Source organism: Drosophila ficusphila, unplaced genomic scaffold (genome assembly GCF_018152265.1).
Source record: "Drosophila ficusphila isolate 14025-0441.05 unplaced genomic scaffold, ASM1815226v1 contig_791, whole genome shotgun sequence".
NCBI classification, from domain to species: domain Eukaryota; kingdom Metazoa; phylum Arthropoda; class Insecta; order Diptera; family Drosophilidae; genus Drosophila; species Drosophila ficusphila.
This window is the reverse complement of record NW_025064737.1, coordinates 25,799,671-25,827,666: the sequence shown is the minus strand read 5'-3', so window position 1 is coordinate 25,827,666 and position 27,996 is coordinate 25,799,671. Positions and strand designations below refer to the sequence as shown.

General features: G+C 40.9%; 5 protein-coding genes and 2 non-coding genes across 11 annotated transcripts; 2 read left to right on the top strand and 5 right to left on the bottom strand.

Annotated features, from left to right (window-relative positions):
* Window positions 1–625: 625 nt before the first annotated feature.
* LOC108099426 (AN1-type zinc finger protein 6) lies at window positions 626–17,255 on the bottom strand. 2 transcript variants are annotated; one of them, XM_017202954.2, is made up of 5 exons: window positions 16,669–17,255; window positions 4,998–5,425; window positions 4,767–4,925; window positions 1,719–1,911; window positions 626–1,645 (listed from the first exon to the last, which is right to left on the bottom strand). In XM_017202954.2, the coding sequence occupies exons 2-5, from the start codon at window positions 5,094–5,096 to the stop codon at window positions 1,497–1,499; spliced, it is 600 nt and encodes a 199-aa protein (XP_017058443.1). In that variant the 5' UTR covers window positions 5,097–5,425; window positions 16,669–17,255; the 3' UTR covers window positions 626–1,496. The 2 variants fall into 2 exon arrangements, with proteins under 2 accessions (XP_017058443.1, XP_017058444.1); XM_017202955.2 differs by lacking the exons at window positions 4,767–4,925; window positions 4,998–5,425; window positions 16,669–17,255 and adding an exon at window positions 2,411–2,647.
* Window positions 2,619–4,758, bottom strand: LOC108099425. Of its 2 annotated transcripts, none has more exons than XM_017202953.2 (2): window positions 3,625–4,737; window positions 2,619–3,526 (listed from the first exon to the last, which is right to left on the bottom strand). In XM_017202953.2, the coding sequence occupies exons 1-2, from the start codon at window positions 3,902–3,904 to the stop codon at window positions 2,619–2,621; spliced, it is 1,188 nt and encodes a 395-aa protein (XP_017058442.1). In that variant the 5' UTR covers window positions 3,905–4,737. The 2 variants fall into 2 exon arrangements, 1 of the variants encoding a protein (XP_017058442.1); XR_001771935.1 differs by having other exon boundaries at window positions 3,416–3,526; window positions 4,296–4,758.
* Window positions 4,623–4,701, bottom strand: LOC122320793. The gene has a single exon (XR_006245836.1). It is a non-coding gene; the product is annotated as a small nucleolar RNA Me18S-Gm1358 (small nucleolar RNA).
* On the bottom strand, window positions 5,510–5,588 carry LOC122320794. Its single transcript, XR_006245837.1, has one exon. It is a non-coding gene; the product is annotated as a small nucleolar RNA Me18S-Gm1358 (small nucleolar RNA).
* Window positions 17,256–21,541: 4,286 nt separating the features above from the next.
* On the bottom strand, window positions 21,542–23,584 carry LOC108099268. 2 transcript variants are annotated; one of them, XM_017202643.2, is made up of 7 exons: window positions 23,494–23,584; window positions 23,109–23,247; window positions 22,907–23,045; window positions 22,717–22,846; window positions 22,547–22,641; window positions 22,085–22,321; window positions 21,542–22,024 (listed from the first exon to the last, which is right to left on the bottom strand). In XM_017202643.2, the coding sequence occupies exons 2-7, from the start codon at window positions 23,177–23,179 to the stop codon at window positions 21,923–21,925; spliced, it is 774 nt and encodes a 257-aa protein (XP_017058132.1). In that variant the 5' UTR covers window positions 23,180–23,247; window positions 23,494–23,584; the 3' UTR covers window positions 21,542–21,922. The 2 variants fall into 2 exon arrangements, with proteins under 2 accessions (XP_017058132.1, XP_017058133.1); XM_017202644.2 differs by having other exon boundaries at window positions 23,109–23,244; window positions 23,494–23,579.
* A 432-nt stretch (window positions 23,585–24,016) lies between these two features.
* Window positions 24,017–26,554, top strand: LOC108099580 (serine/threonine-protein kinase ULK3). 2 transcript variants are annotated; one of them, XR_006245811.1, is made up of 7 exons: window positions 24,017–24,221; window positions 24,293–24,441; window positions 24,658–24,882; window positions 24,948–25,684; window positions 25,737–25,921; window positions 25,981–26,342; window positions 26,445–26,554. XR_006245811.1 is itself a non-coding variant. In XM_017203185.2 (7 exons), the coding sequence occupies exons 1-7, from the start codon at window positions 24,135–24,137 to the stop codon at window positions 26,541–26,543; spliced, it is 1,569 nt and encodes a 522-aa protein (XP_017058674.1). In that variant the 5' UTR covers window positions 24,017–24,134; the 3' UTR covers window positions 26,544–26,554. The 2 variants fall into 2 exon arrangements, 1 of the variants encoding a protein (XP_017058674.1); XM_017203185.2 differs by having other exon boundaries at window positions 25,981–26,067.
* A 151-nt stretch (window positions 26,555–26,705) lies between these two features.
* Window positions 26,706–27,761, top strand: LOC108099581 (chymotrypsin-2). The gene is made up of 3 exons (XM_017203186.2): window positions 26,706–26,861; window positions 26,985–27,347; window positions 27,410–27,761. Exons 1-3 carry the CDS (start codon window positions 26,730–26,732, stop codon window positions 27,710–27,712), a joined length of 798 nt encoding a protein of 265 aa, XP_017058675.1. The 5' UTR covers window positions 26,706–26,729; the 3' UTR covers window positions 27,713–27,761.
* The last annotated feature ends 235 nt before the right edge of the window (window positions 27,762–27,996 follow it).

Genomic DNA, 27,996 nt, shown 5'->3' with positions numbered 1-27,996 from the left:
TCCTACCATATATAGATGTAGATATAGTTAATATTATGCATATATATATATATAATTCATCGAAAAATCAGAAAATTAAAATCAATTCAATTTAATGTTAGAGGGACAGGAGGGGCAAAAAGTAAAACGAAGAAAAACGCCGCTTGCACTGCATTCGCCTGCTTTGATTCACTAATTAATTATAATTATATTTAAATTTCTATGTATAGGGAGTTGTTATGCTCCAAGTTGCTTTACACTAATCACGCTTGCTCCTTCTCCTCTCTCTCACTCTCACTCTCTCTAGCTATTCTCTCTCTCGCTCGTGTCTAGCGTGGTCGTGGTTTTTTAGATTTTAGCAAACTGATTAAGGAGCGCTACACAACTGCGTTATTCTTGGTTTCATTTCTTCAGGTTTTTTTTTACATTTTTTTTTGTGGTGAGGGCTTTGTTTTTTTACGCTTAATTTTGCATATTTTTTCTTTGCTTTTTCTCTTTTAATACATATACATAATTAATTAATATATATTTGTTTTTGTTTTTCATTTAGTAGCTGATAATTAAGAATTGAGAAAGAGTTGGTTGCTTGGTTGGTTTCTTGTGTGAATTTGGGCTTGTTGAATTTCTTTAAAATTTTCATTTCATATTTAGGACTTCGAATTTAGTTATTTTTTTTATTTAATACACTCCAACATATTACAAAAACAAATGACACACATCGTCTTACTAAAAGGTTGTTGCGTTGTATGTAACATGAAACAAAGATTTGTTGTTTGTTGTGTGCTTGTTGTCGTTGTAAATGTGGCTGTGTGTTATTTGACGTGTTTTAGCTAAATACAAACAATTTGCAAATTGTATTTGGAATAACAAAATATTTCAACGTTAATCGTCGATGAATGGTGTTTTCTTCAAAACGGTTTTTTTCGGCCCAGCTCAGCAGGCGACCAAGGCAATCGGTTGTGCTGGTTGTTGTTGTTGATGATGCTGCGGTTGTTGTTTGGTTCCCACAAACGCGGCGGTGATTGTTGTTGCACTCGCTAACGCTGTCACGCGTCTGGTTCAAGATGTACAAGGTGTTAACTGCTGAACGCTGCTCGCTGCTGCTTGCTGTTGCATGTTGCATGTTGCTGCTGGACGTTGCTAGCTTAACGTTGTTGAGCATCGAAATTGTTGTTCCAGTTGTTGCTGCTGCATTTTTGCGGGGTATTTGGTTATCGTTTCTCTGTACTATTGTTGCTTGCTTCTGCTGTTTACATTATAATTATATTACAATTACAGTTTATATCGATTTTTATATAGTATTACTCTCTGTGTGTTTTTGTGTTGTGTGTGGTGTTGTTGTATGTTTATGCTTTCTGCTGTTTTCTTTTTTTTTTCTTGTTTTTCTTTTTTTCTTTGTTGGTTGTTAATTTCTTGTTATAGCGCAGCATTTATATATATATATGTACTCTTATTATGTGTAGTTGGTTATTATCATTCTACGGCTACTGTTACTGTTACTGGCACAATATCGAAATTCAAATCTTTTGAATCTTCTCGCCAACGACAACCGGATTGTTGCGCCGGATTTCTTGTGCGCCGTGCTCTCTGTAGTCGAATGTGCAGTTATGTTTATCAGAATAACGGTGCACGGCGCAGTACAGACCGCCGCAGCGACACTGGAAACCTAAAGATAGGATAGTAAATATAAGTTAGAAATCTCTTTCAGAATTTCAGAGAATCAATAGCAGGACACTCACCGGTCAGTCCAACCTTCTTGCGGCACTCGCCACATCGGTTCTTCTTCTTTTTGGCATCCTTATCGTCTTCCTTGTCCTTGTCATCCTCCTCGTTGGCGGAGGCGGCTGCTTGTGTGGAAGTGTTTGGACCAGTCGCCGATGTGATGGCTTCGCTGTTTACTTTGGCAGCAGCGGCGGCTTCTTCGGTGATTTTCTGCGGAAACGAGATGAATAACAAAAAGATATTTTAATCACATGACAAAAATATTTGTCAACATCAACAGATAGGCTAGCCTGCTATAAAAGAGAGCTTGTACAGCTGCAGTCGAAATAATAATGTCTTCCTGCCTACAAGCCCTAATTTTTCAATTCGAAATATGTTAGCTAGATTATAACATTCATATTCTTGGGTAGTATCTATTATTTAAACAACTATACTACATTCTCGTCCTCTTTCTCGAACTGCATTCAAAAAGCCTTGAAGATCTTTTCTTAAGTATATTATTTCCTTTTTTATTAGACCAAACAATTTCGACTGTTTCATCAAAATGCTCAAGTGTCCGCTGTGTGGTGTTGAGTGGTGTCTTTTTTGGCGTTTGACGATCGGCGATTGCAGAAGAGCACTCTCAAGTGCGCAACTGATGCCAAAAAATTCTATCGAATCGGCTGAGTGGGAATCTATTTTGTGTGGCCAAAGTGTGGTGAATGTTTACCGGCTTCTTGGCCACTGTTCCCTCGGTAGAAGGGCCCTCATCATCTGCTGCACCCTCTGCCGCCTTTGCCCCGCCTACATCGCCTCCATCGGGTGACACGGACCGGCGACGCTTCTCCCGCTGCACTGGATGCACTTGGTGATCGGTTGATGCCTGGTGCGAAGTCTGCGTTGCCTTCTCTCCGGGATTCTCCGGCTGATCGCCACCTTCAGGCTTTTCCATAGACTCGCCGCCCATGAAGTGGCTTTGCTACTCTGCTGCGTTGAATCCCCGTCGCTGTTGTTTTCGTTGTTGTCGTCGCCGCCGCCGCTGATTTCTTGCGCTTCGCTATTCCCGAACTGTTTTCCACCAAACGGGAACTGGATCCCAGTAGCGCCTTTGTGCTGCCACCGCCTGCCTTGACGCCTCCCCTTTTCTTGGATTTTCCGCTCCTGGTCTTTGGCGTTCCCTCTGTTTCCTGGGTATCTGCTCTCTTCGCCTTTTCCTGGGCAGCTGTTCTTTTCGCCTTTCGCAAAAGCGCCTGTGCTAGAGCGAATTTGCCAGTTGCTGGCGAGGATTTGCCCACTACGTTGAGGCGCAGAACGCGTGGTGGTGCTGGTGTTGGCGGTACCACATCAACGATGGTACCGTGTTTGAATATATCCTGGGGGTTGCTGCCTGGGGCCGCCAAGCCACTGGAGCTTAGTAATTCGGTGGCCGTTTCACCACTTCCGCCCTCCCGTCGCAATCGATTCCGCTTCAGCTTCTTGACCTTCCGCTGCAGCTGCAGCTCGCCAATCCGGGCGGACTTCTTGGTGTTGGTCACCGACGGATAGGTGTGCACATTGGCCGAGAACTTCACTCGCCGCTTGGCTGTGGGATCCGGATTCCTGCCACCGCCGACCTTGCGCTTAGCCAGCGAGCTCTTCTTGCCGACGGTTAAGGGAAGGGTGGACGCGATGCTGCCGGAACGCGAGATCGCTCCGACGATCGGGGCACCAGGCACCTTGGCAGCAAAGTTAGCGGCGGCTGAAGCGGCTGCGGCGGAGGCGGCTGCTGCTGCTGCTCCCGCCCGGCGAAAGGGGCGTGGCGTCGGGGTCGGGGTGGGAGCTGCTTGTCGGGCGGCGGTCGCTTGTGCTGCAGCATCGATTCAAAGTGTAGGAGAGAGGTGTAGGTGGGAAACGAGGTTAGTGCGTCTGGGCGACGCCGGTAGACCCAGTAAGAGCAATCAGTACCCTTTGACGCCCCAATCGGCTGCGGGAACCCGTCCCTGTCCGTCCCAGTGACCAGGCCAAGACCCATCGAACCGGCCAGCGGTCCGCTCAGACTCGCCAGCGCCCCGGCTGCGGCCCGCTTCACTCCACCGGCGGCCGTTGGTGATTTTCGCTTAGTGCGAACGGTGTCATTGGATCGGAATTCCGAGACAGTTCGCGCTCTGGCCGAAACTGGAGTGCTTTTGAAAGCAACGCGCCCCGTTTTCTTTTGGGGCGAAATACCAAAAGTAGATACGACCATCTCGGCGATTTGGAGGGACTTTAATTTTGAAGCACGGGCCGAAATATAGGATAATTTTAAATCGGAGCCGAATGGATTGATTGTTTAACTGTAACCGAATTGTATTGACAACTGAGTGACACAAAACTGAAGTGATGATTGGCTTTGGGATTCCAAGGGTTTCTTAGAGAGGCGTCTTGAACAAATAGTTATTAAAAAGGTTTGGGTTCAGCCCACTTCAGCCTTTTTAATAAATTAATGTATCTATCAATCTTGATATAAGGCCTTTTAAGACTTTTTAAGAATATTTTTTCCGAATACTTTTTCCAACTTCCTTACCAGTTCAGTGGCACTTCGGGATCAGCTCGTCTTGGAACGGTTTCTGGGGGACAGGGACCGAGGACCACTTTACCTTATTTAAAGATCCAACAGCTTAGTCGGTGGTGGACACATCTGGGTACTACACTAATCAACGCCAACACAATTAACACAGAGATCACTAAACTAATACGAAACTGCAGGCAAACTTCTTGGATTCCCCTAATTTTTAAGCACATACAACAAATTGCTTCAACAATTTCACTTAAGATTACACTGAATTTTAGTCCGAAAGTCAAAAGATTTTGTCACTGACTGAACGAAAACGTTCACTAAAGTGGGCACGAAATGCAAAGCCTATATGGTTATTTGGTCGAATCGAAGCAGTCCGGTAATTAAGTCAATTGGTTAATGTATTTTTCAGTGTTCAGAAATCCATAATCTGCACAATGCTAATTAAAACTTAAGAGTGGTGCATGGAAGTATCATCATTTGAAAAGCAATACATTCTAATGGGTAAAAAGAAAAACAATTCTTATCATTACATCTCGGCAATTGTGCTCACCTCTTTGAAGTCGTTGTGTGGCTGTTGTAAACTGGTGACTGTGGGCTGTGCGGTGTTGGTGATTGCGATGGCCGGACTGAATGTGGGGCTAGGTTGTGGGCTTGGAACGGAGACAGGTGTGCTGCTCACAGGTGGCTGTTGCTTTTTTCTAAGCGAGTCCTGCAAGAGAGTGGTAGAGTAGTAGGGATTAGGAATGCGTTCTTGTTCTGGCAAGCGATCGATTGTACATACCTTATAGCATACGGAGCAGAGACCATCTGTGGCTGGATTACCATAGAAGCCGCAACCGGAGCGGCACATGGGTTGCATTGGATTGGATTCACGTTCCATGGCTGGCTAAAGCGCCTTTGTGTGTGTGTGCGGTTTCTTTGTTTAATTTGCTTGATTTGCCTAGCTGTTTTTACTTTCGCCCAGCGAAGTTTCGTCTGCTTCCTGCTGCGGCAGCGACTCCTTTCCTTCCTGCTCTCAGTCGTGGAAGCGTGCAATTTCAAATTGGCAACGTGCAACTAGCAACTTGCAACTTGCGACTCGCAACTAGCAACTGTTGATCCGCCGTTGTTTTTGCGGGGTTTGTTTTAACTGTTGTTTAATCAGTTCGTCCAATTATTAGGCTGCGCTTGTGTTTTGCTTCGTGACTGCCGTAAAAATTGCAGTACGAGCTGTAAAAAATAAGAAAGATAGGGCAGATTAGTAACGTTGTCTTGTATAAAATCGATCAGATATTGGCTAGGTTTTGTATCGTTTGATGTTCAGAAATCCATAATCTGCACGACGCCTTTTAGAGCTTCAGAGTGGTGCATGGAAGTATCATCATTTAAAAGCGTTTGAACATATTTATTGTATTGCCTTTGTAATTTATTTAAGCTAAAACCAATTCACGAGAGAAATTACGGGAGCAATTAAAATGTATTATGTAGTTTTATATTGATTATCTGCAACTATGTTGCACTGAATGGCGTTGCAACACGTTCAGTAAACAAGCCCACAACCACATACCCAAAATATTATGGTGTGGGGGCATAAAAAATATTGCAGCAACAGCAAAAACAACATAACAAGTAAAAACTATGTTGTTTTTTGTTATCCGTTTGCTCTCTTCAAGGCTGTCAAGCATATCGCACACAGATACAGACACTATACATATGCGAGAGAGGGAATCTAGTCTGGCCTAAAACCAGTTTTGCCAACAATCCGAGAACGAGCCGTAGTAAGAGGTAGTAAACTAAACGAGTTTGGTTTTATGTTTAATGAATATAAAACAGTCACACCTAACGGTCCCGACTGCTGCCATATATTCCCCAAGTATCCAATTGTTTATGTCGATCGATTAAACAGAAAATACCTGGCGAGTATCGATTTATCGCGATCAGTTTACTTTCTCAAAGCCGAAAAGACGACGTGCCGAGCTACACATCCATCACAGACGGAGTAAGAGAGAGTTATTTGCGAAATCCGAGACATACACTGCACTTCTACTTTTCCCTAACAAAGTTCAAAGTATGTTCTGAAACTCAGACCGAACAAATTATTAAAACTCGTTTTAGAACATCTGGGTTTGATGACGGTTTTCGAGTATATTTACAAATGCATCATTTTGGCTAAGTACTGATTTAAGACCTCGATAAACAATTAGTTATTTCTTCACTATATTATTTTAGTTTTTATAAATTTCTGCCAGTGCAATAGCAAAGGCAAAACGCAATGGGAAAAGCCAACCAGCAACAACAACAAGAGGGCTGGAGATTGAACCATCAGTTACATGGCCAACAAAAAAGCAAAAGAGAGAGAGAGAGAGAAAGAAGAGGAAAGGAAAAGGGCGAGAGAGGATAGCAGAAATGAGCACAATAACATTTACTGTTATTTTCAATGCGACGTTGGAGCTTGGGGCGAGATACAAAATGGGCACACGAAGCTCTCAGTGCGTGAGTATATCCGAGTGTTTGTACGACCAAGTAAAGAGAGCGAAATTCTGTTATACAAAATTTGACCTTAGTGGTGGGAAAACAAGCTTGGCTGCCATAAATTACAAACTAATAAATGGCTTAAATTACGGGGGTTCCCTCTACAAAAAACCCATTGCACAACGGCGGCCGACACCAATTTTACCCAATACATAGGCAGTTTTCAGAGATGTGCGCATGTAAAAACAAAAAAAATGGCCTCAGCAACTTTTACATTTACAACGTAGCATGGGGAGTTTTTTTTTGTTATTGAGAGCGCAACATTTGCCGTGGTGAGTTCGAGTATGATGGGGCAAGGGGGGCAAAAGTTGACACATGTTTACATTGGCATTGCATTTACATAGGTTTTTACATACAATCGAGTGAATTTGATATGTATGAGTCTTGTTTTTGTGTGGTGGGCGCAGCCATAAATAATTTTTGTTGCTTTGCCTTTATTTCTACGCAAATTGTGCTTGTATGAACAAATTTATTTTGATTTATAGTTGCTGTGAGAAGCGCAAAGCAAACAAAGTGCAATATGCAAGTGTGTGTGTGTATGTTAGCTTGATTTCCTGCTGTTGTCATTTAATTGCAAAGTCAAAACAGCTGTCTGTCTTGCATCCCCTCTCTTTCACTTACAGACACACACATACATATGCACTTATAAAAGGAGGTGGACTAATCAAAATGTCAACAATAAAAGAAAAATTCCCCACACAACAATTGGCAGGCAAAATGGGGATAGATAAGCGCACTCCCTCAAATACACATAGAAAATGTAATCTTTTTATAAAAATTTATTTTTCAAATAATATAAAAATGGATGCTACCAAATTTACCTAAGGCAGATCAAGTTAAGACAATAGTTTGTAATACTTTTCTTTTTTTAAGTGTACGTGAGTATATATAAAAGTTGGTGCCCACGTATGTATATATGTACACACGTCAACAAGCACGCGCGGCTGTTGTGCCAAAGTTTTATATTTTTGTTTTTTTTTTTCACAAGAATAAAAGCTGTTCATATGTATTGGGTTTATTTATTTTGTTTTGTGTGGCTCCCCCTCCCCGCTTTCGTTCATCCAACGACCTCTGCTATTTTTAAGCGAATTCGTTTTGTTATCTGGCGAGCGTGTGTTTTTCTGTTTTCGTGTGTTAAAGTGTTGGCCATTAAAGCAAATAGGAAATCATATGATTCTTTCGTACGAACTTTATGACGACATCAATCAAGCGCGTGACGTCATTGTTTGCTACGCTCTTTCGCAGAAGAGAGAAAAATGCGCATTTCAGTGAATTGCATAAGTAAAAACGACAAGAACGAAATAAGTAAAAAACTAAATGCAAGTGCTAAGTGCAAAACAATTAGCAAGAAAGCAAAAATTGGCGCGTTGCAGAAAAGCATTATTATGCAAGTCTACGGCGATAACAGAATAGAAATCGAGGGAGGCTAGAAACGGATTTAAAGACGGTTCTTTGGTATTATGCATATTTAATAACAGCTTTTCTAATTTTGCATAAAAGAAAACAAATATGGGATAATTTAGTTTATCTTTGAAGTTCAAGCGCATAAAAGTTATTGTTTTAATGCTAGCTGACTTTATTTCTCTAAGTGCATTATTGCCCTATTTATCATGCTAAGCGGACGTGAACAAAAAGAAGTGATTGGGTTGGGTTTTTATTTTCGGAGGGGTATCAGAAAGTCGACTCCTACTTACTTTTCGTAACGTACTGATATGAAAACTGCGATAAAAAGCGGACGGCAGTAAACAAATTACACACACACACTCACAGGTTAATGTGCTGTTGACCTGCATTCAAATACTGAATTTTACAACAGGAAAGGCTCGAGAAACGGACATCATGATGATGATGATGGGCAGCATAAAAGGTAAAAAGAAAGAAACTCCAGGAACAACCACAACAAACACAGACCGCTCTGACTCACATTTGCATATTAATGAGCGCGTAAAGCGGACCAGACAACAACGTTAAAGATAATGGAGCAACAACATATGCTGATGAAATGCAACAAAGAGACAAAATCACCCATTGAATTATTAAACTTTATTAAAATGTGCAAAGCCAAAGGAAGCAGAGAAGAGACAGAAAAACGGAGAGAGCCACGCCAAGATGGCTGCTCGGCTCAATTTAGAAGCAAGTTGAGCTCACGGGGCTTAAGCTTAACTCGAGTCCCAAGACTCAAGAATGCGCGAAGCTTCCGGTCAGAAAAATGAAGGCAAAACCTTAACCCTCCAAAGTACGATTTTCTCTTAGTAAAATTTTAATTTTGTTATTATAAACTTAGGAACTGGAAAAATAGTGCTGCATTGATCCAGCGATCCAAGTCAATTAACTTTGCTTCAAGTTTCGCTTTCTTGTGAAAAATATAGGTGAGAAAATCGACCTTACATTTAAGGGGGGTTTAAATAAAGATGTTGCTATCTGATTCGCTTTAAAACTGTTAAAGCCATTAATCAATATTTTAGATACACACTGTGGATACAAAGTTTACAGAATGATAGATGGAATTGTTTTAAAATTAAGTTGAAGGCGAAAAATATAAAACTAACGGTACTGGCAAAAGAAGATGCCAAAGAAATAAAAGGCTCAGAGAAGAGCGTGAGCCGTTGCCGCCAATCATTAATCAAAATAAATTACAATCTATGAACGGACGAGAAACGATATGACGTACACATTTGAGCAAAATTTTCGGTTCAGACCCACAGAGTGCTTTATTTTTTAGCCATAATAAATGAACGCTTCAAGAGCCCATGTTTCCGGCGATTTTGTAGCAAAAATTATTAAAACTTCGAGCAAACGCCCCAAAATGTATAAAATAATAGTGCATGAAGCGGCTTATCCCAGACATCGGGGCAGGGCAGTTTAGGATTAACGTGCATACGTGTATAGTATGTTCGGCAAACAAAACCGCAACGAAAAAGAAAAAAAATACATCGAATGAAACCTGGGAAACACCTGTTCAAAATTACACAGCGCAGGAAAACAACAAAATGTTGCCACAGCCTGATGTTGTGTGATAGGTCAAAAAACTCAACATGCACATGCCTGGGAAGTGAGTACAAGTTCAAAAACTGAGGGTTGTTGAAAACAACCTCTATTGATTTGTGTATTTAAAGACGGGAAAAGACAGAGGCAAAAGGGATGCGGCATAGAGGGTTAAAACTGGACCGACAGTACTACCTCCATCGCTGGACTCCAAAATAAAAATCTTAACTGAATAAGAGGAAAACATAGACGGTTTACATATGCATGGGTTTTTTAGTTTTGTTTTCTAAATCTAAGCTGCTAAGTTGTTTACTACCCTTTAACCCATTGTTAAGGGAAATGGTTCGCTTCGAAAAGGGTTGACTGTAGACTGATCGCCTGCGTGGCAGGATACAAACAATCAACAGACGACAGACTGCCCTGCGGACTTGAACTGATTTCACCTTGAACCCGGGTTCGTTTGGACCAAGACAAAGGCAAAAAGGAGAGAGAGACCCGTAGATGGAACCACAGAAGTCAACAACAATGGCGGCCATTAACCAGGATGAGGAGGAGAAAACACACAAATAAACACACGAAACGAAGCAAATGGCAGCTATAAACAGATTGTCACATTTAAGTGCAGACCGGGGGTTTTCGTTATCGAAAAAGGCTGCAAGTATTTACCTATCGAGCTGTGCTCTCCCTTCCCCAAAAGTCAACTAAGAAACCAAAACGACTGTCATTAGTTTTTGTGTTTGGGAAACAAAAACCAATATAATTTGGATTCTGAGATTTAAGATTTGTGAGCAGAAAACTTGAATGCAAGATGCAGCTCATTACTCATTGATCAGTTACTGTAGACACTTCTAATGCGTTTTCCACGTGTCCTGTGTTGAGTTGGATTTTTTAAATTGGAAACTAAGATTTTGTTACCCTAAACGCTATTGACGTTATTGTAAGTTTTAGCATTTAAAAATGTATTATTGTTATTTTTTACTCAATGGCTAGCTTAAATAACTGACCTTCGATTCAGACCGATCCATCTTTTATTGCCGTCTGAACTGAGACATTGATTGAAGTGATTTTCACTCGTCCGCATATATGTAATTAATTAACATGAGTACTCTGTGCTATATACAGCAGAATTGCATTTAACCAGAACGAACCCGTTTTTCGCACTGCTGCCTACTGCTGACCATATATTTAAAAAATTCATTTATAAGAATTTACGAGCCCCAATAATTCACTTGAGCCATTTTTTATGAATTATGTGCAAGTAAGTGTGTGCAGCAGCAGCCAAAGGCCATAAAATAACAAACTAAAAGGAGCAGGCGTTGGCCGGAAAGAAGGAGAATGGAAGGAAAACCCAGAAGAGGAGTCGAGGGGGAAAAGTAGGGGCTCTTGTAGAAGTGTGCAAAACTCCGCTCTTTGTGCAGCGAAAGTCACCACAACTTTTGCTCTCTTTCCTGCTGCTACTCCTGCTACCTCTTCGTCTTCCTTTTTCACTGCCTGCTACAGGTCACCAAAAGCAACAAATAGAAGGAAGGGAAAAGGAAAACAAATGGCAAGGTGTGCAGTTACAATGCCCGAGTACAGAGAAAAAAACTTGTTATAAAATCGAAGGGTAAAAAAGCAATTCGATACGTTATTTATTTTAAAAACTTGTTAACCATAAGAAACAAGTTTATATTCAAATCTTCTCATTTTTTCTTTCTGTGTGCCTCCTAGTAATCCCTAAATTGTTATAAAGTAGTTTTTTGTATGCCTTTTTACACACATGGAAGATTAATGAAAATCGCATGGGAAAATGAAATATGAAACGCTTCAGAAGAGCGACGTCCACATGAGTAGCCTGCTCTCGTAGCTGGAGATTGTGTTCACTGGAAATAGGGGAGAGTCAAAAAAAAAAAAGAGGAGGAGTACTGGAGAAGGAGAGTTGACAAACCCAGAGACCAAACCAACCACCGCGATGATGGAGATCATCATATGGGGCAACGTCAACGCTGCAGGGGATCCAGAAGAAACCGAGAAAAGGATGGAGAAAAAGGAGGAGAAAGAGGAGGAGGAGGTGTAGAACAAGAAAGCCAGCAAAGTACTGAATATTAGCCAACGTGTGAAGCGGAACTAATTGGCAAATTGATATTGCAGCAATAACACAAGGAGAACAACGTGGGATTGTCTGGGTTGGGGTTAAGGGATTTCAAATTGATAGCAATCTAGATATTTTTATATTTTACAATAATATGTTATTTTATTCGTTTTCTAAAACACAAACAGTCTTTTGGACCCAGTTTGCATAAATGTCAACCTCATTGTCGCACATGAGCGGTCCAAAAACAAATAGTTTTTGTTACAGTGCGGAAAATGGGAAATGCGGGCGAAAACTCAGGGGTAAAATACCGTGAATGTTGTGCAAGCAGTGAGAATATATGACGAAACAAATGGTTAAATTAGTAAACAAAACCCAAACTCCCAGAGCGTTGTTCACTGTACCTCAACGTCGCGGCTTTATGGGCTAATCAAATCACTGAAGCAGACAGCACTTGGAGCCCCGGTGGAATGGAATGGAGAGTTCGTAGCTCCGGTGTTATGGCCGCGATTTAACAATCCGCACACACCGCCGAAAAGAAACCAGTTTTATAGAATTCACAAAAAGTAAGTGCACAAAGGAGCAAAACAAACAAAACAAAAAGGTAAGATATATATTTTCGAGACAAAGAAGAAGTCTCTCTCTCTCGATCTCTCTAACCGAGAGATTTGGCTTTATGTGTAGAAAACCGAAGGCCGTTCAAAGACTTTTTATTTCTTCGCAGAGGCTTACTGGGAGCTTTGAGCATCAACTCTCGACTCAAGATTGTGGTCATTTCAATGACTGACAGACAGACTGACGGAAAATGCGAAAACAAATAAAAAAAAATGACAGATGCGGAAGCCTTGAGTCATGGAATGGAGATGAACATTTAAGCTAGATGAAAATACAGTCAAGCTTCGTTTAACTGAACCATTTTTCATTCATTAAAATCAAATTAAAGTGTTTATTGTTTATTTTCTTCCATTATATTATTATTTGAAGGTGGCAGGAACGGAAACTAATGATCCGGGTTGACTCATAAACATCGTAAGCCAATATGAAAACCCTCTAGTATTTCCATTGTTTCAATTTAGGGAGGTACGTCTGTAATAAGAGAAATATACTTTTGCAACTGCCATTTTGTGCTATTGAACTTTGCCGTTGGCGCTTGAACTTTGTCAGAGGAACCGAGAGTATTGTTCGCAATAAGTTGAGACGAGATGAAGGCTGCGGCTGAGTCAGAGCCAAGATGATAATGATGACTTCGTTTTGGGCGGTGGCGCGGAGCAGCGGGTGCATTCTTGATTTTATTGATTTATGCATTACAAATTCGCTTCCATTCTTCTCATTTTCTTCTGGTAGAAAAGCCAATGAACTGGAGACCAAGACCAAGACTCGGGACAAAGAAGTCCAGCGAACAGGGCGAGGCAGCCATCAGCAGCAAGGAAGCGCACAAAAGAAAAGGCTGGGCCAAAAGTTTCGCTTTTCATTTTGTCTGGCTAACGGTTTTGTGGGGGAGTGAGTTTAACGGTCGCCATGGTTGCCAGATGTGGTGAATATGCGCGCCACAGGCAACTGGGAAAATAAAGGAAAAACCCAAGGAAAATAAAGGAAAATCCAACAACAACAGCCAGGCAGCAGTGCCGATTTAAATTTTCTGACGACGACGAGGAGCTTTTCTTTCTTTTTTTTTCGTTCAAACAACTTTAATTTGTGGGCGGTGGGACCAAAGCCAATCGAGCGCCTAAATCGATTCCCACACAAAAAAAACCTGTACAGCAAATTGGAGAAAATTGAAAATAAAGGAAAAACAAACTAGCGAGTAATAGATAACAATACTGGGGAGGAAAAAGAAAGGTTAGACGGCATTGCAATGGGAAAATCGATGATGGAAGGAAAATTTGTAGCTCTCGACCACAAGGTGAGCCAGTTGTTGTTGGCTTTTATCTCTTCTCTTTGTGGCTCAATTTTACGTATTATATTTTTTCTTGTTTATTCGTTTTTGTGGTTTCCTCATAACTATACTCAAGCCAGGAAATTAAAATTGCATTAAAGTCGAACAGTTGGTAACAATCAGGGCTTTATTTAGTTGACAAGGACATGCAGTCACAACCATGGAGGGCAAAAATCAAATTAAATACATGTAATTTATTTTTGACCTCAATACAATATATTGTGGTTCTATTTGTTTGTGAGCTATTTCCGTTTTGTTTTTAAAACGATAAACAAAATATATACAAACTTATTCATGTGTACCAGATCTCCTAGACATTAGATAAAGAAAGTTCTGAAAACAAAGTACACAGCTAGAAATTGATTGATGAAGAATGGCAATTTATGCAGTCCCAAATTAATTTTTCTTTGAAATCTATGCCCGCATTTTATCGCATTAATTGTGGTCACAAAAAATGTATGTGCATATTTAATGCCCAATTTAAATGGGTTTTTTCTTGACCTGAATCGAATTAGTACAGTCTATCCCCAAAACACGCACAGCTACGTTAAATGATTATGAAAATCATTCATATTTTTACTATACATTCACAACTAGTTGTTACGTTTTAAGTGTTGACTTAATAAAATATATTATAGTATTCCGAACACAGATGTATTTCTGAATAAAGGGAGAAAAAAAATTGCATAACTTAAAACGAGAGGAACACTAGAGAGAAAACAACGACAGCCGACTAAAAGAAGATCAAGTATAGGGGATTAGAGTACTAAAAATAGCACTCCGCACAAAACATTTTGAAAACGGCAACAAAAAGATAATGAACAAGCCCGAAAAGTACGACGCGATCCGAATTTTCGATCGTCTCGCCGATCGTTTTGCCATATGGTGGTGGTAGTGGGTGGGTTTGGCATCAGTTTTTTAAGGGGTGTACGGGAGTACGGCATCCATTTACACGCGACCTATAAACAAAAACCAACTGAAAATGAGGCCGCGGCCATTCACGCGTCCAACGTCTCGTTCGCTTATCAGTTATACTTGTTTATATAAAAGCATTTGGGCACAACAACAAGTAGAGGCAAAATAAAACGATGTGAGAAACAACAGGCGGAACGATTTGCGGAAGGGGGCTGAACGTATATAAGATAAATATGTGCGTGTGGGCCATTTGTTTGTTTTTATGTATATTAACTCAATTTGATTCCCCCGTCATCAAAACAATTTTTCTTGTTTTTTGAACGACCAAAACTTGTTTGAACGCCTGCCTGCCTTCCTTTGTGTATTTTCGCTAGAAATTTAATTTTTATAATTTTAGACTTTAGCGACAACGACACGTGTTGTTGTTGTGCGACTTGCCAAGAATTCTAACCGACTATTGGCAACAACAGGATTACTCATTCGGGATCGGGAACTTTCTCAAACATTCGTGACAAACATTTTCACTTACTCACTTTTAAATTCTAAGCAATTGATTCGTGAATCACCAGAGTGATAAGCAAGAATCAATTCCTAAATCATTGAACTTTGGTAAATGAAAATGTATTATTTAACAGTTCGAACTCTGCTACCTTATATTTCTCACTCCATACTGTTCAAAAATTTAATTTTTTGCGTGTGCCAATTCCACAGACATTCACCTTGAACGCAGAACAGCTTAAATGTTTCCTACTGTATATCATCTACTATTTGGTTTTGTGATCAACTCGAAAACATATTTGTTTACCGAGCCAATCACAAATAATTAGCGCTCGATTCGTTTCCTATCTTACTCTTATCTCCGCCAAATTCGACTGAAATGGCGAAATAGTCCGCAGAAATTTCAAGAAAGTCGTCATTTGGCTTAATTCAGGCACTAAAAGCGCTTGATTGTGGACAATCACAATCGTACGGCAAAAAACGTGCCGTGAGGAGATAAAAAAAAATCGAGAGCAGTCTTTATGTAAAGCCCCAACCCAGAAAAACACCGACACGTGTGGGATGCAAAGGAAAACATGCAAAAAAAAAAAATACAGCAAACACACGAGCAAATATGTGCTCTTTATAATTGTTACAAGGTGAGCTGGAGTTTGCAAAGAAAAATAGTATATGAGTCACCAAGAAAAATGGAAAACAAACAAAAAGCCAATGACAAAGTCAGCTGGGCGACCACCCTGCGCCCAGGGTTGCCATCGCACCCAAAACCCCTATGCAACTGCTGATAAGAATCAGTAATCCCTAATCCGTAGATAATTCAAATTCGCCATTGGCTATATACGGGTCTATGAGTCATACGAACAGTGAGCGAGCAAAAATTCCAGTCACGCACTGCAGGCAAAAAAAAATTAAAGAAAAGTTGAGTGTGTGCAGATAAAGACATTTCTTCAGTCAGTGGCGATAATGCGGAAAATGTTATTTAAATTGGGAGATAGCAGAAGGGTGTACATAACGAATGTATGTGTATATGCATCTTTGCTGTGCGTGTGTGTACTTGAGCTATCAGTCATTTGTTTTTCACTTATCAGCAAAGGCGTCCTTCGCTTCAAAGTCTAAATTTGGTTGCGGTTGAGTTTTTGGTTTTTGGCAAGTCGTAATATTTTGTTGGCAAAGAACTCAAGACAGCTGCACTGAATGGAAAAGATTAATAAAGACAAAAAACGGATTTGTTGTGATGTTTATGTACGTAATGTGTTCTAAAAAAATTACAGAATTCTATTATTTATTTATTCAATTGTTTAATTTTTTTTTAACTGCTATTTATTTGTTCTCTTTTTTCGTACTTCGCGCGACATGGCAACGCTAGTCGCAGACACACACACATACGCACATGTGACGTAGCATGCCTGTGTGTATTTGTGTCTGTGGTGAAGAGAGAAACCGTGGGGAATCGACTAATGGTGAGTAAGCAACGTAGGCGAGCGAAGAGGAAAATGAAATAATTTATAATTTTCTTTTTTCTTGTTCGAATTCACTTACTTTTTCAATTCGATTTGGGTGGAGAAATTACACAGGCTTGAAACAAAAACTCAGAGCTTTGTTCGGATCACAGTTGTTAGAAATATTTTTTTTGTATTGGTCTCGCAGAAATTCAATTGGTTGCTAGTAATTATTTTAATTTTTCTTTACAGAGAATTGCACAGGGATCGTTGAAGAAGGAAGGAGGACAAATAATATATCACAAAATGGTGCACGACGCAGTTGCTTTTCCTCGTTTTCCTTCGTTAACTGTGGCTTTACGGTTTTTATTCGATATTTCAAGATTTTTTCTTTTTCTTAATTTTCTTGGCACAACGCACACGACGACGCTGCTGAGCTGCGTCCTGCGGTTTTTCTCAGCTGCGAGGAGAACGCTGGCAGTTTTCCTTGTGCGTTTTCTTTCGTATTACTCGCGGGGCGCACAAACACGACCGAGAGAGAGGGAGGGGAGCGCGGGGGTATTTTATTATTTAGTTAGCAAGTCGCTGAGCTGACGATGACAGTTGTGGGTAATTGAAGCCAAAAACCAACGTGGATCTGATCCTCCAAACGCGAAGTGAAGTCTCCAAGCACTCGAACTGAAATGAGCGGACGACGGAGCGCTTGCGGCCAGCGAGTGGTGGGCTAACAGAGCTCTGTTGGCGAGAATCTAGGGGCGGGTGCGTGAATATGTTGATGCAAAAACCGATAAAGCATAGGAAGAAAGGAAGTACACAAAATGGATATTTCATAATGTTTACCATCGTCAATGAGGATTTCTTTCTTTTTGTCATTTTTTTATTTTGGTTTTGACATAAAATTTTGAAATCTTATAAGCCACCTCAAATCTTGTTGGTAAACGGTTTTTCAATTGCAATGGAAAATATCGTTCGGAATTATATTTTAATATTGAAAAAAGTTAGAATCAATAATATTAAAGAAGCACACAAGACAAATTCTTAAAATATACGTAACTATCTCGTGACACGACCAAACCACAAGTCATGCGTACATCTCTAGCGAATCGAGCTCTGTTAACGGAGAGAGAGCACCGTGTGCTGGTGTGTTGAGAAAGAGGTGGGTGGGGAAGAGGATGACAGGCTAAAAAGAAATCGCCAGTCAACGGAGAGAAGCCAAGTAGGAAATAAATTAAATGTGAACTGAGCAATGATGGTTGAAATGCGTATTTCCAACGAAAACGCCACTACTGTTAAGTAACAGTGCTCCGCTCACAAAAAACAGTGCAAAGTGCACACACAATAAGATGGGGAACGGGTAAAAAAAGAGAGAACAGACAAAAGACCAATGCAGCGATAGAGAGAAAATCAATGCCTGCCAGAAAACCAAACCTAATTATGCTTACTCGGTACTTGGAAAGCCTTCAAATGCGCTTTTAATAATCTTTATGGTTTTCGTACGACTTTAAATTGGGCGACGACACAATTTCGACGACGCCATATTGTTCGCCAGCCGAAGAGAGCAACAGAGCTCAAAGTTAACAGCAGAAGAGAGGGATCTGGCTGCGCTGCTGCTGCGTCATCAATGCAAACTGCGCACTTTTTAAAAAATTGTTGTTAATATCAATTTCTATGCGTTCACACAATGGGGGACAAAAGTATTAATGTTGAAATCGCCACCGTATGGCAATTGCTTTGTCTTCCACAAATGTAGTCTTTTCATTAACAGAGCCATATTGTGAAATGCTGCTTACGAGCCGTGGTGGATTTCTCCCGCAGGTTAACAGGCCTACAATTTGTTTTTCACCCTTACCTAGAGAATATCCGTTTTGAAGTGCACTTTGTCCAATTTAATAAAGATTTTGCTTGTTTAATTTGTGTTTGTACTTATTTTGTTAAAGGAGTAAATCTTATGTCAGCTTTTATGACTTAAGTGTTGAAAAGCGTAGGTACGAGAGTTAAGCACTTTTGGAGCACTGAAAATAGCTTATTAGTTGTACCACACCTTATTCTTATTTACTAATCATTAGCCAGGTTTTATACAATTGGCTTTTAAAAGTATTAAAGAAACAAAGAAATCAAAAAGGTCTTAAAATAATTTACAGGGTGCCAATGTTTCCACAAGTTTTCCGCTAGGTCCAAATGTTATTTTTGCGATCACTCGCAAAGCAAATGCAAAAGCAAAATGAAAAGCCCGAGTGGGGCTAAGAATTCGCTTAATTAGAGGTCATAGGCTCCAACGTGATCGTGTTTATATGTATAAATAATATAAATTATCATTTACGGTTCGACTACCAGTTTCTAGAGTTTCTCAAAATATATTTAAGCTATCAAAGGTCGCACGAGCCTACGAAATTGGTTCTGCATTAACCTTGTCGCGTTGATAAAATAATCCGAAACAGCAAAATTAATAACAAATTAAATGACAGACAGTAAAAAAACGCTAATGTTAACGAACTTTGTAAACTTAAAGGCAAGGTTGCAAGCAGAAAAGCTCCAAAATTATGCGAGACGTAAAAAGGCAAACTTAAATGCGAGCGATACTATATACAACGTAGTATAAAGTCGCCGAGCGTTAAAAATAAAATATCAGACACGCAACAGCGACGGCTGCCAGCAGTGTTTTCTATAGAAAACGAAAATTATTTCCTGTTTTTTGAGCAATAGCAACTGCGTGAGGTGAAAAATTAAAATATCGCCCTGCAGGCGGAGATAACAGAGTTGGGGGTGTCTAACATGCCGTGGTGAATCCGAAACTACGGCTACAGAATCGCATTTGGCCATTGCAGTTTGTTTACCATCAGTTTTTAGCCACAAGCCCCATACCATATGACCCATACCACTTGGAATTAAAACGACGCAGTTGTGGGAGAAATCGAGACGGAGATACAAAGGGGATCCAAACAATGCGTAAAAGAGGTGATTGATAACAAGGTGCGCGCCTTACAAATGTTCACTGTCTGCCCTCGCCGAGCAATACAAAAATTCGTTTAGACCTCCAATCTGTTCGGAACTTTGTGTGCTTATCGTATTTAGTGCCCTGATTTGTGTAAACACAAACTAGCGAAATTTGGCAACGAAGTCTATGCTATCAAAATTATTAAATAAATAATGAATAATTGTTTCTGATTTAAACTTTAAAAATTTTTTTAGGTATTTTTTATTTTAATCTCGAAGCTGTGGCTTTAAAACACTCTTTTTTTGTAATTTAAAAAACTAAAACTGGCAACATTTTTCCTCGGTGTACATAATTATGCGCTGGCAATTGGAGCTACAAATAGAGGGTGAATGTGGTCCGTGCACACAGTTGCACTTATGTAAACATGTGGCCCACACGCACAAGGTTGTGGCAGAAGAAGAAGTGCATTGAACAGGCGAAAAGAAGAAGAGGCAAAAAGGACAACGAGTCGAGCACGCACACTCTCATACATTTCTAAACAGATAGAAAGAGGGAGCAGTCAAGCTTGGTGTATTTTTGGCACAGTCTCCCCCAATCCTCCATCTCTTTCTCCCCTTTGCCTTTCCCATTTCGCTTTGGTGCATTCAACCTGCTGGGGAGCGAGACAGGTGCATTTACAGTTCCTCGAGATCAACAGCTGTGTGAGTGATGGCGAATCGGGTAAGGGAGGCAGAGGCATTCTGGGTTTATACGGCGATTGTTTCATGAAAACTTATAAATACTAATGGTAACAATAAACTTGTGGTCATAAAATAAGTAGCAACTTGACACTACAAATGCGTGAAAATTTCATTGAACAATATATTATTGAAAAACTTAACTTTTTAATCTCTTTGCATAAACGAAAAAAAGTAACAAATAGGAAATGAATGAGTCCAGGACTAAGAGACAACGCAATTTGCTGAACTTTAATGCGTAGCAGTGTAAATCGAAAAGTGCAGTAAACAATGAAAAGTTGCTAACTGCTCCCCTCCTCTTAGTCTCCACCCCCTTTTTTCAAAGCTTTTTGTTATTGTTGGCCTGGCTTGTAGGGGTTGTTGTTGCTGCGTAGCTACTTTTTTTATTTTGCTATTGGCTGGATAAGGCAGCGGCGCATGCAACAAATTGCGTTTTACCAACAAAAGCAACAACGGAATTTAAAGATGGGAAATAGGCTAATACTGCTGAATAAAGTACAGTGAACTCTTCTAAGAAATATTTCTAAAACTTTTTGCCATTAAAAAAAATATATATAATTTGAAATTTAAAAACAAAACCAGACCGATATATGTAGTTTATAATACTAAAAAGAACTAAAACTAGCAACCCAAGAACGGCGTCACATGATGACGTAGTTTGCTTTGTAGCTGATTGTTAAAGTTACCCCACTTGGATTCTCGTATCGAGGAAACCAGAACACTCATTCAAAATCAGAGAACATACAAAAGGGTGGGATAGAAGCTCTGGGCTTACCACCACCAAATAGCTCTACGAAATCGCCGGAGTTGTCGCCATCCAAGGAACGATTAACAAAAACAGTTGATTGAACTTTGTTTGGCCTCCAACACATCCCACGTCGAGAGTTTGTGCTTGTGTGTACTTGAAATGCCCCACTTTGCGGTGTGGGGCTAATAATTTTGGGTGTTAATGACCAGAGCACTGACATTGAACGCTGCAAGCACAGGTCCGGCGATTGTGTTCCAAAGATTGATGGGGAATACATTCGATGCCTGGAAATTTCACATGGTATTTGAAATTCCGTTGCTAATTTTTGGTAAAATGAAAATCCCCTTATTTCTGGAATTGTCATCTTAAAACTTCTGTAGTATAATTTATCAGGAATAAGATTGATGTTTAAGAGGAAGTGTTAACTGAAATTTGAGAGACTGGGCACGTAAAACATTTTTCCGCTTGACGCAGATCAAGATGAACTGCTGTCGAAAAGATTGGTGGGCGTTTTGGGTAACGCCCGGGAAATGGTCCCATGGTGTCGTTAGACTCATATTTTAGGTTTTGTATTTTGTATATTGCTTGTCTCTTAAAATTTTAGATACATAGCTACAATTCGGGTTGTACATCTATATATGCATATAAAAACACGATATGTTGACATACATAAAGACAGAGATTCTTTAACAGTATACAAAAATCATATGCGATTGGACGGAATACGACTTAAAACTAATTACGCAGATTCGTGTGTAAAATTTGTGGTATTTGAGAGGCGCATCTCTAAGGCACTGAACTGGTGGATGGAATGTACAATATAGTTTAAGAAATGTTTGAGTGCGAAGCATCGGGGTTGCCTTGTGCTGCTTTCGGACGGTCTAGATTGTGCAGTTTCGTTGTGAGCCACATAGATGGATGGAAAATACTTCATTTAGCCCACAGGCATGGTGGACACGGTACTATGAGGAGTGGTTGGTCGGGATCCAGCCAGTGAATTGGCGGTGGAAGCGTGCAGCGAGGCCATTGTACCCATCTAAAAAGTTATAGGATTAATTTATATCACACTTTCGTAGTAATTGCTGGAAAAACCTACGCGTAAATGGGCCAGATCCTCCAGTTTGGTCAAGTCCACCAGCTCCAGGAACAGAGAGTACACCACGGCCCAGCCATAAATGGATACCAGGCAGAAAACGGACCATAGCAGTACCATAATCACATTGTAGGCAAAGTAAAGATCGTTGACAATGGCGAAGAAAATCAGCGCCAAAGCCCGCCAAACAGTGAAAACAGCAAAGGTCCATAGCCAGGGCAAAACTTTTCGTTCATATTCCTATTTAAGGATTAAATAAAAAGGGGATTAGAACTGGTTTTCACAAAGAGTCTTAAGCCAATTGATGGGTTTCTGTGCTAATTTATTTTCATGACTGTGCAGGATGCTTTTGTTACCCTTTTGCTCAGTAAGCGTTTCTGTGCTCCCAGTTTTTCATGCTTTCGGGCAATGAGAAATGTAAATGAATTGCATGCATAGGCTGTAGAATCCCAGACCCAAACTTACCTTGCGCAGAGCAACGCAGAGAAGAATGCTGGTCACAAGGTTTATCAGTGCCATGATAAGCGAGAATAAAGCAAAGACAATCAGCATGTTGCGAACTGCAAGAAAGCAATTAAAATATTATAGCATATAGCATATTCAAAAACTGAAAACTTAAACTAATTAAACTTTACCATGCTTGTTGCCCACATAAACGAACTCGTAGGATATGATATAGTAGCCATAATGTGTGGATCCTGGCGCGGCCATCGCATAGCAATAGATGTCGAATATGCTTGTACCAATCGTGAACAAGGAGAGGAACTAAAAGACAGGGTTTACAGGTTTATAAGGACATTCCCACTAAGGACTACCGTATCATACTATGGCAAATAATCCGATGAGCATAGCACCCTTCTGGATGTCGATATACTGGTTGTTTTTGAGCAGGGGTCGCTGGTACCAGGGAATCCTTACGGACCTCGTGGATCGGGACATTTTTGAGTGCAAATTTGTCGAGGATCTGAAAGGATATAGAACCAATAAGATGGGGTCAGTTTTTATCAGGACTATATAGTCTACATACCTTCCCGTAGCATGGGAATAAACCGACGGATTCGAGCGGTATGTGGTGGGCGTTTTCCTGCCGTAATTCATCTTGAAGCCTTGCAACTGACGTCACTTGTGTGAAAGGGGGATTCCTTGAAAAATCCTTAAAGCCACTACTAAAACATTTGAAATAGAATTGTTAGTAAGAGCACTCTTCAATATTTCGGTTATAGACCAGGGCGTGTTTGCTTAATTTGTGTATTTTGGGTGTGTCAAGCGAGGCTTTAAATTTTCGAACACTTTATCAGCAAAGTAAAAAAACGTTTAACTAGTAACTATATAGAATATTCTTTTTGTATGCTATTTAAATATGTTTAAGGCTGGTGCGGAACGATCAATAACGGGGCTTTGCATTTATTTACCTCTAAAAAAACGAAAAATTAATCACTTCGCAACCATCAAAAACAAAACACACGAATTAGGGCTTAGAAATTTACAGGGATGCAAGCGAAGTGGCAGTAAATACCGATAGAGCAACAAGTGTTATCGATGGCAGAAGTCTATGGGCAGCACTGCCAATCAGCTGTTTTGAGAGCGCATTAATTTGAAAATTGTACATAGGACTCCGATCTGTGAAAGCCTTACGCTTATACATATATCTTAAGGCTCTTCAAATTCATTAAAATATTAAAAATGTTTATTATAAAATATTGTAGTCTATTGTAATTCATAAAATAAAAATAGTTTATACAAAGATGATTAAATAGTCAAAGAAACTGCTTCTGATCTTTCATTTAAATAGGTTTTTTATTATCAAATGATTTTAAATGAAAATACTGAAAAATATTTCGTTACAATTTTACAGAGCTATTTGGCGCCAATTTGAATCCTTAGTTGCTATCGATAAGCGCCAGAAAACACAAGTCTGTGCTCTGTTTGATTTTGCATCCCTGGCTTGCGGTTTTTGTGTGTGTGTCTGAGCAGAGCAGCGCAAAAACAATCGACCAATGGAAAACATAAACATATAAAATATAAATTATCAGAACTAAATGACCGCCACAACATGTCACTGCCGCGGATCACGGACTTCGACATTCTCGAGAAACTGGGAGCGGGCAGCTATGCGACCGTATACAAAGCGCGGCACAAAGTGGGGCACCAGTTACATACACACCTCTCATTGTCACCAAGGGTCTAATATTTACGTTTTATCGTTCGCAGAAACAGCGCACTTATCATGCTATCAAGTACGTAGAAATGTCGTCGCTCTCGCAAACCTCGAGGGAAAACCTAATCACCGAGATCCGCCTCCTGCGGGACCTGAAACACAAATACATTGTGACCCTGCAGGACTTCTTTTGGGACGACAAGTAAACCAACGTTCCATATATTATTGTCGATGAATCATCCTTGCAGCAGGATATAGGATGTATAGGAGTTGAATATAAACTATAAAATGTTTCCTTTGCCAATGAGTCACTCTTTTATGTAGATATGCAGTGTTCCAATTAGATAAGATTTCATTTTAGGGCAGACTATGCTTACGTTTACATGAAAAAAACCAACTTATACAATTTCTTTTTTAGAAATATTTACATCGTTTTGGAGTACTGCAATGCCGGCAATCTATCTGCTTTTATACGGACCAAAAAGGCTTTGCCGGAGAGTACTTGTCGTTATTTTCTGCGCCAATTGGCGGCAGCTGTGCAATACATGCGAGCCAACGATGTGTCCCACTTCGACCTTAAGCCGCAGAACTTGCTGCTCACCCGGGGAGCCAATAATGTGTCCCTGAAGGTGGCGGATTTTGGGTAGCTAACGAAGAAATAACTTTCTGTATTGCATTATAATCACATCTTTGTATTTCATATTGTAGATTTGCACAGCACTTAAAGCTGGGGGAAATCAATCAGCAGTTGAAAGGTTCGCCGCTCTATATGGCCCCTGAAATTGTGCGAAAGCATCAGTACGACGCCAAGGCGGATCTCTGGAGCATCGGGGTGATCCTGTACGAATGTCTTTTTGGCAAGGCGCCTTATAGCTCGCGATCCATTGAGGAGCTGTTGCTGAGGATCAAGAAGGCCGAGCCCATTACACTGCCACCGAACGCTCGCATCAGCAATGAGTGCCACGATCTCTTGCGCCGGCTTTTGGCCCATGAGCCCACGGCGCGTATTTCGTTCGCGGACTTCTTTGCGCACCCTTTCCTCGATCTCAAGACGTTTCCCACGGAGCACACACTGCAAAAAGCTATCGATCTAGTCACTCAGGCGTGTGCTTACGATGAGAAGCGTAACTACAAAGAGGCTTACTATCTCTACTGCAGTGCACTGCAGTATTTTGTTCCCCTAATTACGGAAGAGGCGGACGCCACAAAGCGGCTGGCTTTGCGCAATCGTGCCTTGTCGTACACAAAGCGCGCCGAGGAGATCAAAAACTGCATAATCGAAGACGAGTACAGAATGTTGGCCGAGCGACAAAAGCAGGCGGCGTCATCTGCTCCGTCTAACCAAACCATAGAGCCTTCGCCAGTTGTCCAGGTCAACGAATCGCAGCCCAGCAGTTCACGGATGGCAGAAATGCTGGAACCAGATGCGCGCTACAAGCAGCTATGTATGATTTGCACAAGTTAAATTCTGAATTAAATAATAATCTCCAATTTTAGTTTCCATGTCGCACTCAAGTCCGTCCCTGAAGACTGGCCTGGAAATCGGACGGAAAGGCGAGCTTTATCTTTATGAGCGCAAGCTGGACGCGGCATTGGAGTCGTATACCTCAGCGTTGGGCATTCTAGTGCCGTTTGTGAACAATGAACCAAAGGGCGAGCGGCGTAATCTGCTCCTGCAACAGGTGAGCAAAACATGCAGCATCCTACTCACAAAACAAACTACTAAAAGTAATTTCTGTAGTTGGAATTCTGGATGAAGGAGGCGGAGAGCATCAAGAGCATTTTGAGCGCCAAGCATTTGGACGAGGAGGAGCAGAAACTGTCTACGGTACGCAGCTGCAGCATACAGTAGTCAACATAAATGTAGATTGGAACTCGATGAGCAATTTTCGGCGCCTGGTGCGCATTTGTTAGAGTATTTTTGTAGGCCGATGTCCACGAAGCATCGCTTTAGTCAAGTAGCCTTCTATGATCTTATATACAATATACAGATATACATATGTCTACACTAGATTTGCTTTCTATGTACAGCAGAACCATAACAGCTATTTGTACCGCTCCCCAAGAAGCTATTCTATATTTATTCCTCTTCGTGTTTGTTATGTAAGTCCTAACACCGATGGCCTTTCCATTTGTATACTGACCTACTTGTTTGCGTATGTAAACCGTTGTTAAGTTTTAAACCCTTTGATTATCTTTTTTAAGCGCACCACATTGAGAACCGTCACATTCCCGGGCTGGTCAAGACCGCCACTTCTGTGTTTCATTTTGTTCATTGTGCTTAATTTGATTAAAATTGTTTAAAGATAACCGAACCATTGTCGTTTGATGTTGGTGGAGATAACGCGATAGTGGCGCTCTCTTGTGATCGAACAGTCTTAATCTCGGGCTATCAATTGCCGTAAATAATCGTAATCACGTTGTATTGGCAATGTCAGGAAGCTTATAAAAAGCGGCCGTTGGTCAATGAGCGCGCATGTTTAGCCAAAAATGTCGCGGAATCAAGATCTTTGCCTGGCGGCGATCGCCCTCCTGGCCATCGCGGGCGTTGCCCAGGCCGCTCCTCAAATGGGCCGAGTGGTCAATGGCACGGACTCCAGCGTGGAGAAGTATCCCTTTGTGGTAAGTGGGTCGAAATTTGTAGACGATAAGGAAATCTACATGAGGCAAGGATTAAAATTTCCGTACAATTTCCCTTCATAACGAAATAAATTATAATCTAATCGCAACCCCATTATCCCTCAGATTTCCATGCGTGGCTCCACTGGTTCCCATTCCTGCGGTGGATCCATTATTTCCAAGCAGTTTGTGATGACTGCTGCCCATTGTACCGATGGTCGCAAAGCTACGGACCTCTCCGTGCAATATGGAGTGACCAAGATCAATGCCACCGGTCCGAATGTTGTGCGCGTAAAGAAAATCATCCAGCACGAGGACTACAATCCCTACAATAACTATGCCAACGACATCTCTCTGCTGATGGTGGAGGAGCCTTTCGAGTTCGATGGCGTTACTGTTGCTCCTGTTAAGTTGCCCGAACTTTCCTTTGCCACGCCCCAAACGGATGCAGGAGGCGAGGGAGTGCTCGTCGGCTGGGGACTCAATGAGGTGGGTTCATAATGTTCTTCATAACTTTTAAAGACTAATCTTAATTTGAAAACCCTTTTCAGACTGGCGGCTACATCCAGACCACTTTGCAGGAGGTGGGACTGAAGGTCTACTCCGATGAGGAGTGTGTTGAACGACACGGCGGACGCACGGATCCCAGGTACCACATCTGCGGAGGCGTCGACGAGGGCGGCAAGGGCCAGTGCAGCGGAGACTCCGGTGGTCCGCTCATCTACAGTGGCCAGCAGGTGGGCATCGTGTCCTGGAGCATCAAGCCCTGCACGGTGGCTCCCTATCCCGGTGTCTACTGCAAGGTCAGCCAGTATGTTGACTGGATCAAGAAGAACCAAATCATATTGGCTTAGACACTTTGCTATCTTTGTCAATAAATCACACTGATATATAAAGATTAAAGTTGTGCTTTTTTCAATCATAAATCAGTTTTAAGTGCGGGCAGGGATTTGCCGGATTTTGCGATTGGGCGCAATCTTGGTGAAAGATAGTGAAAAGGGAATTTCACACTTTTACAGGAAGTCCAGGCATTCAAATCGATTAACTCGTATCTTAAATGGATTATACTTCAATTTCAAATGCTATGATTTCAGTTTGTTAATTAAAAACCGCTTTGCCAAAGATCAAGGTTATCTTT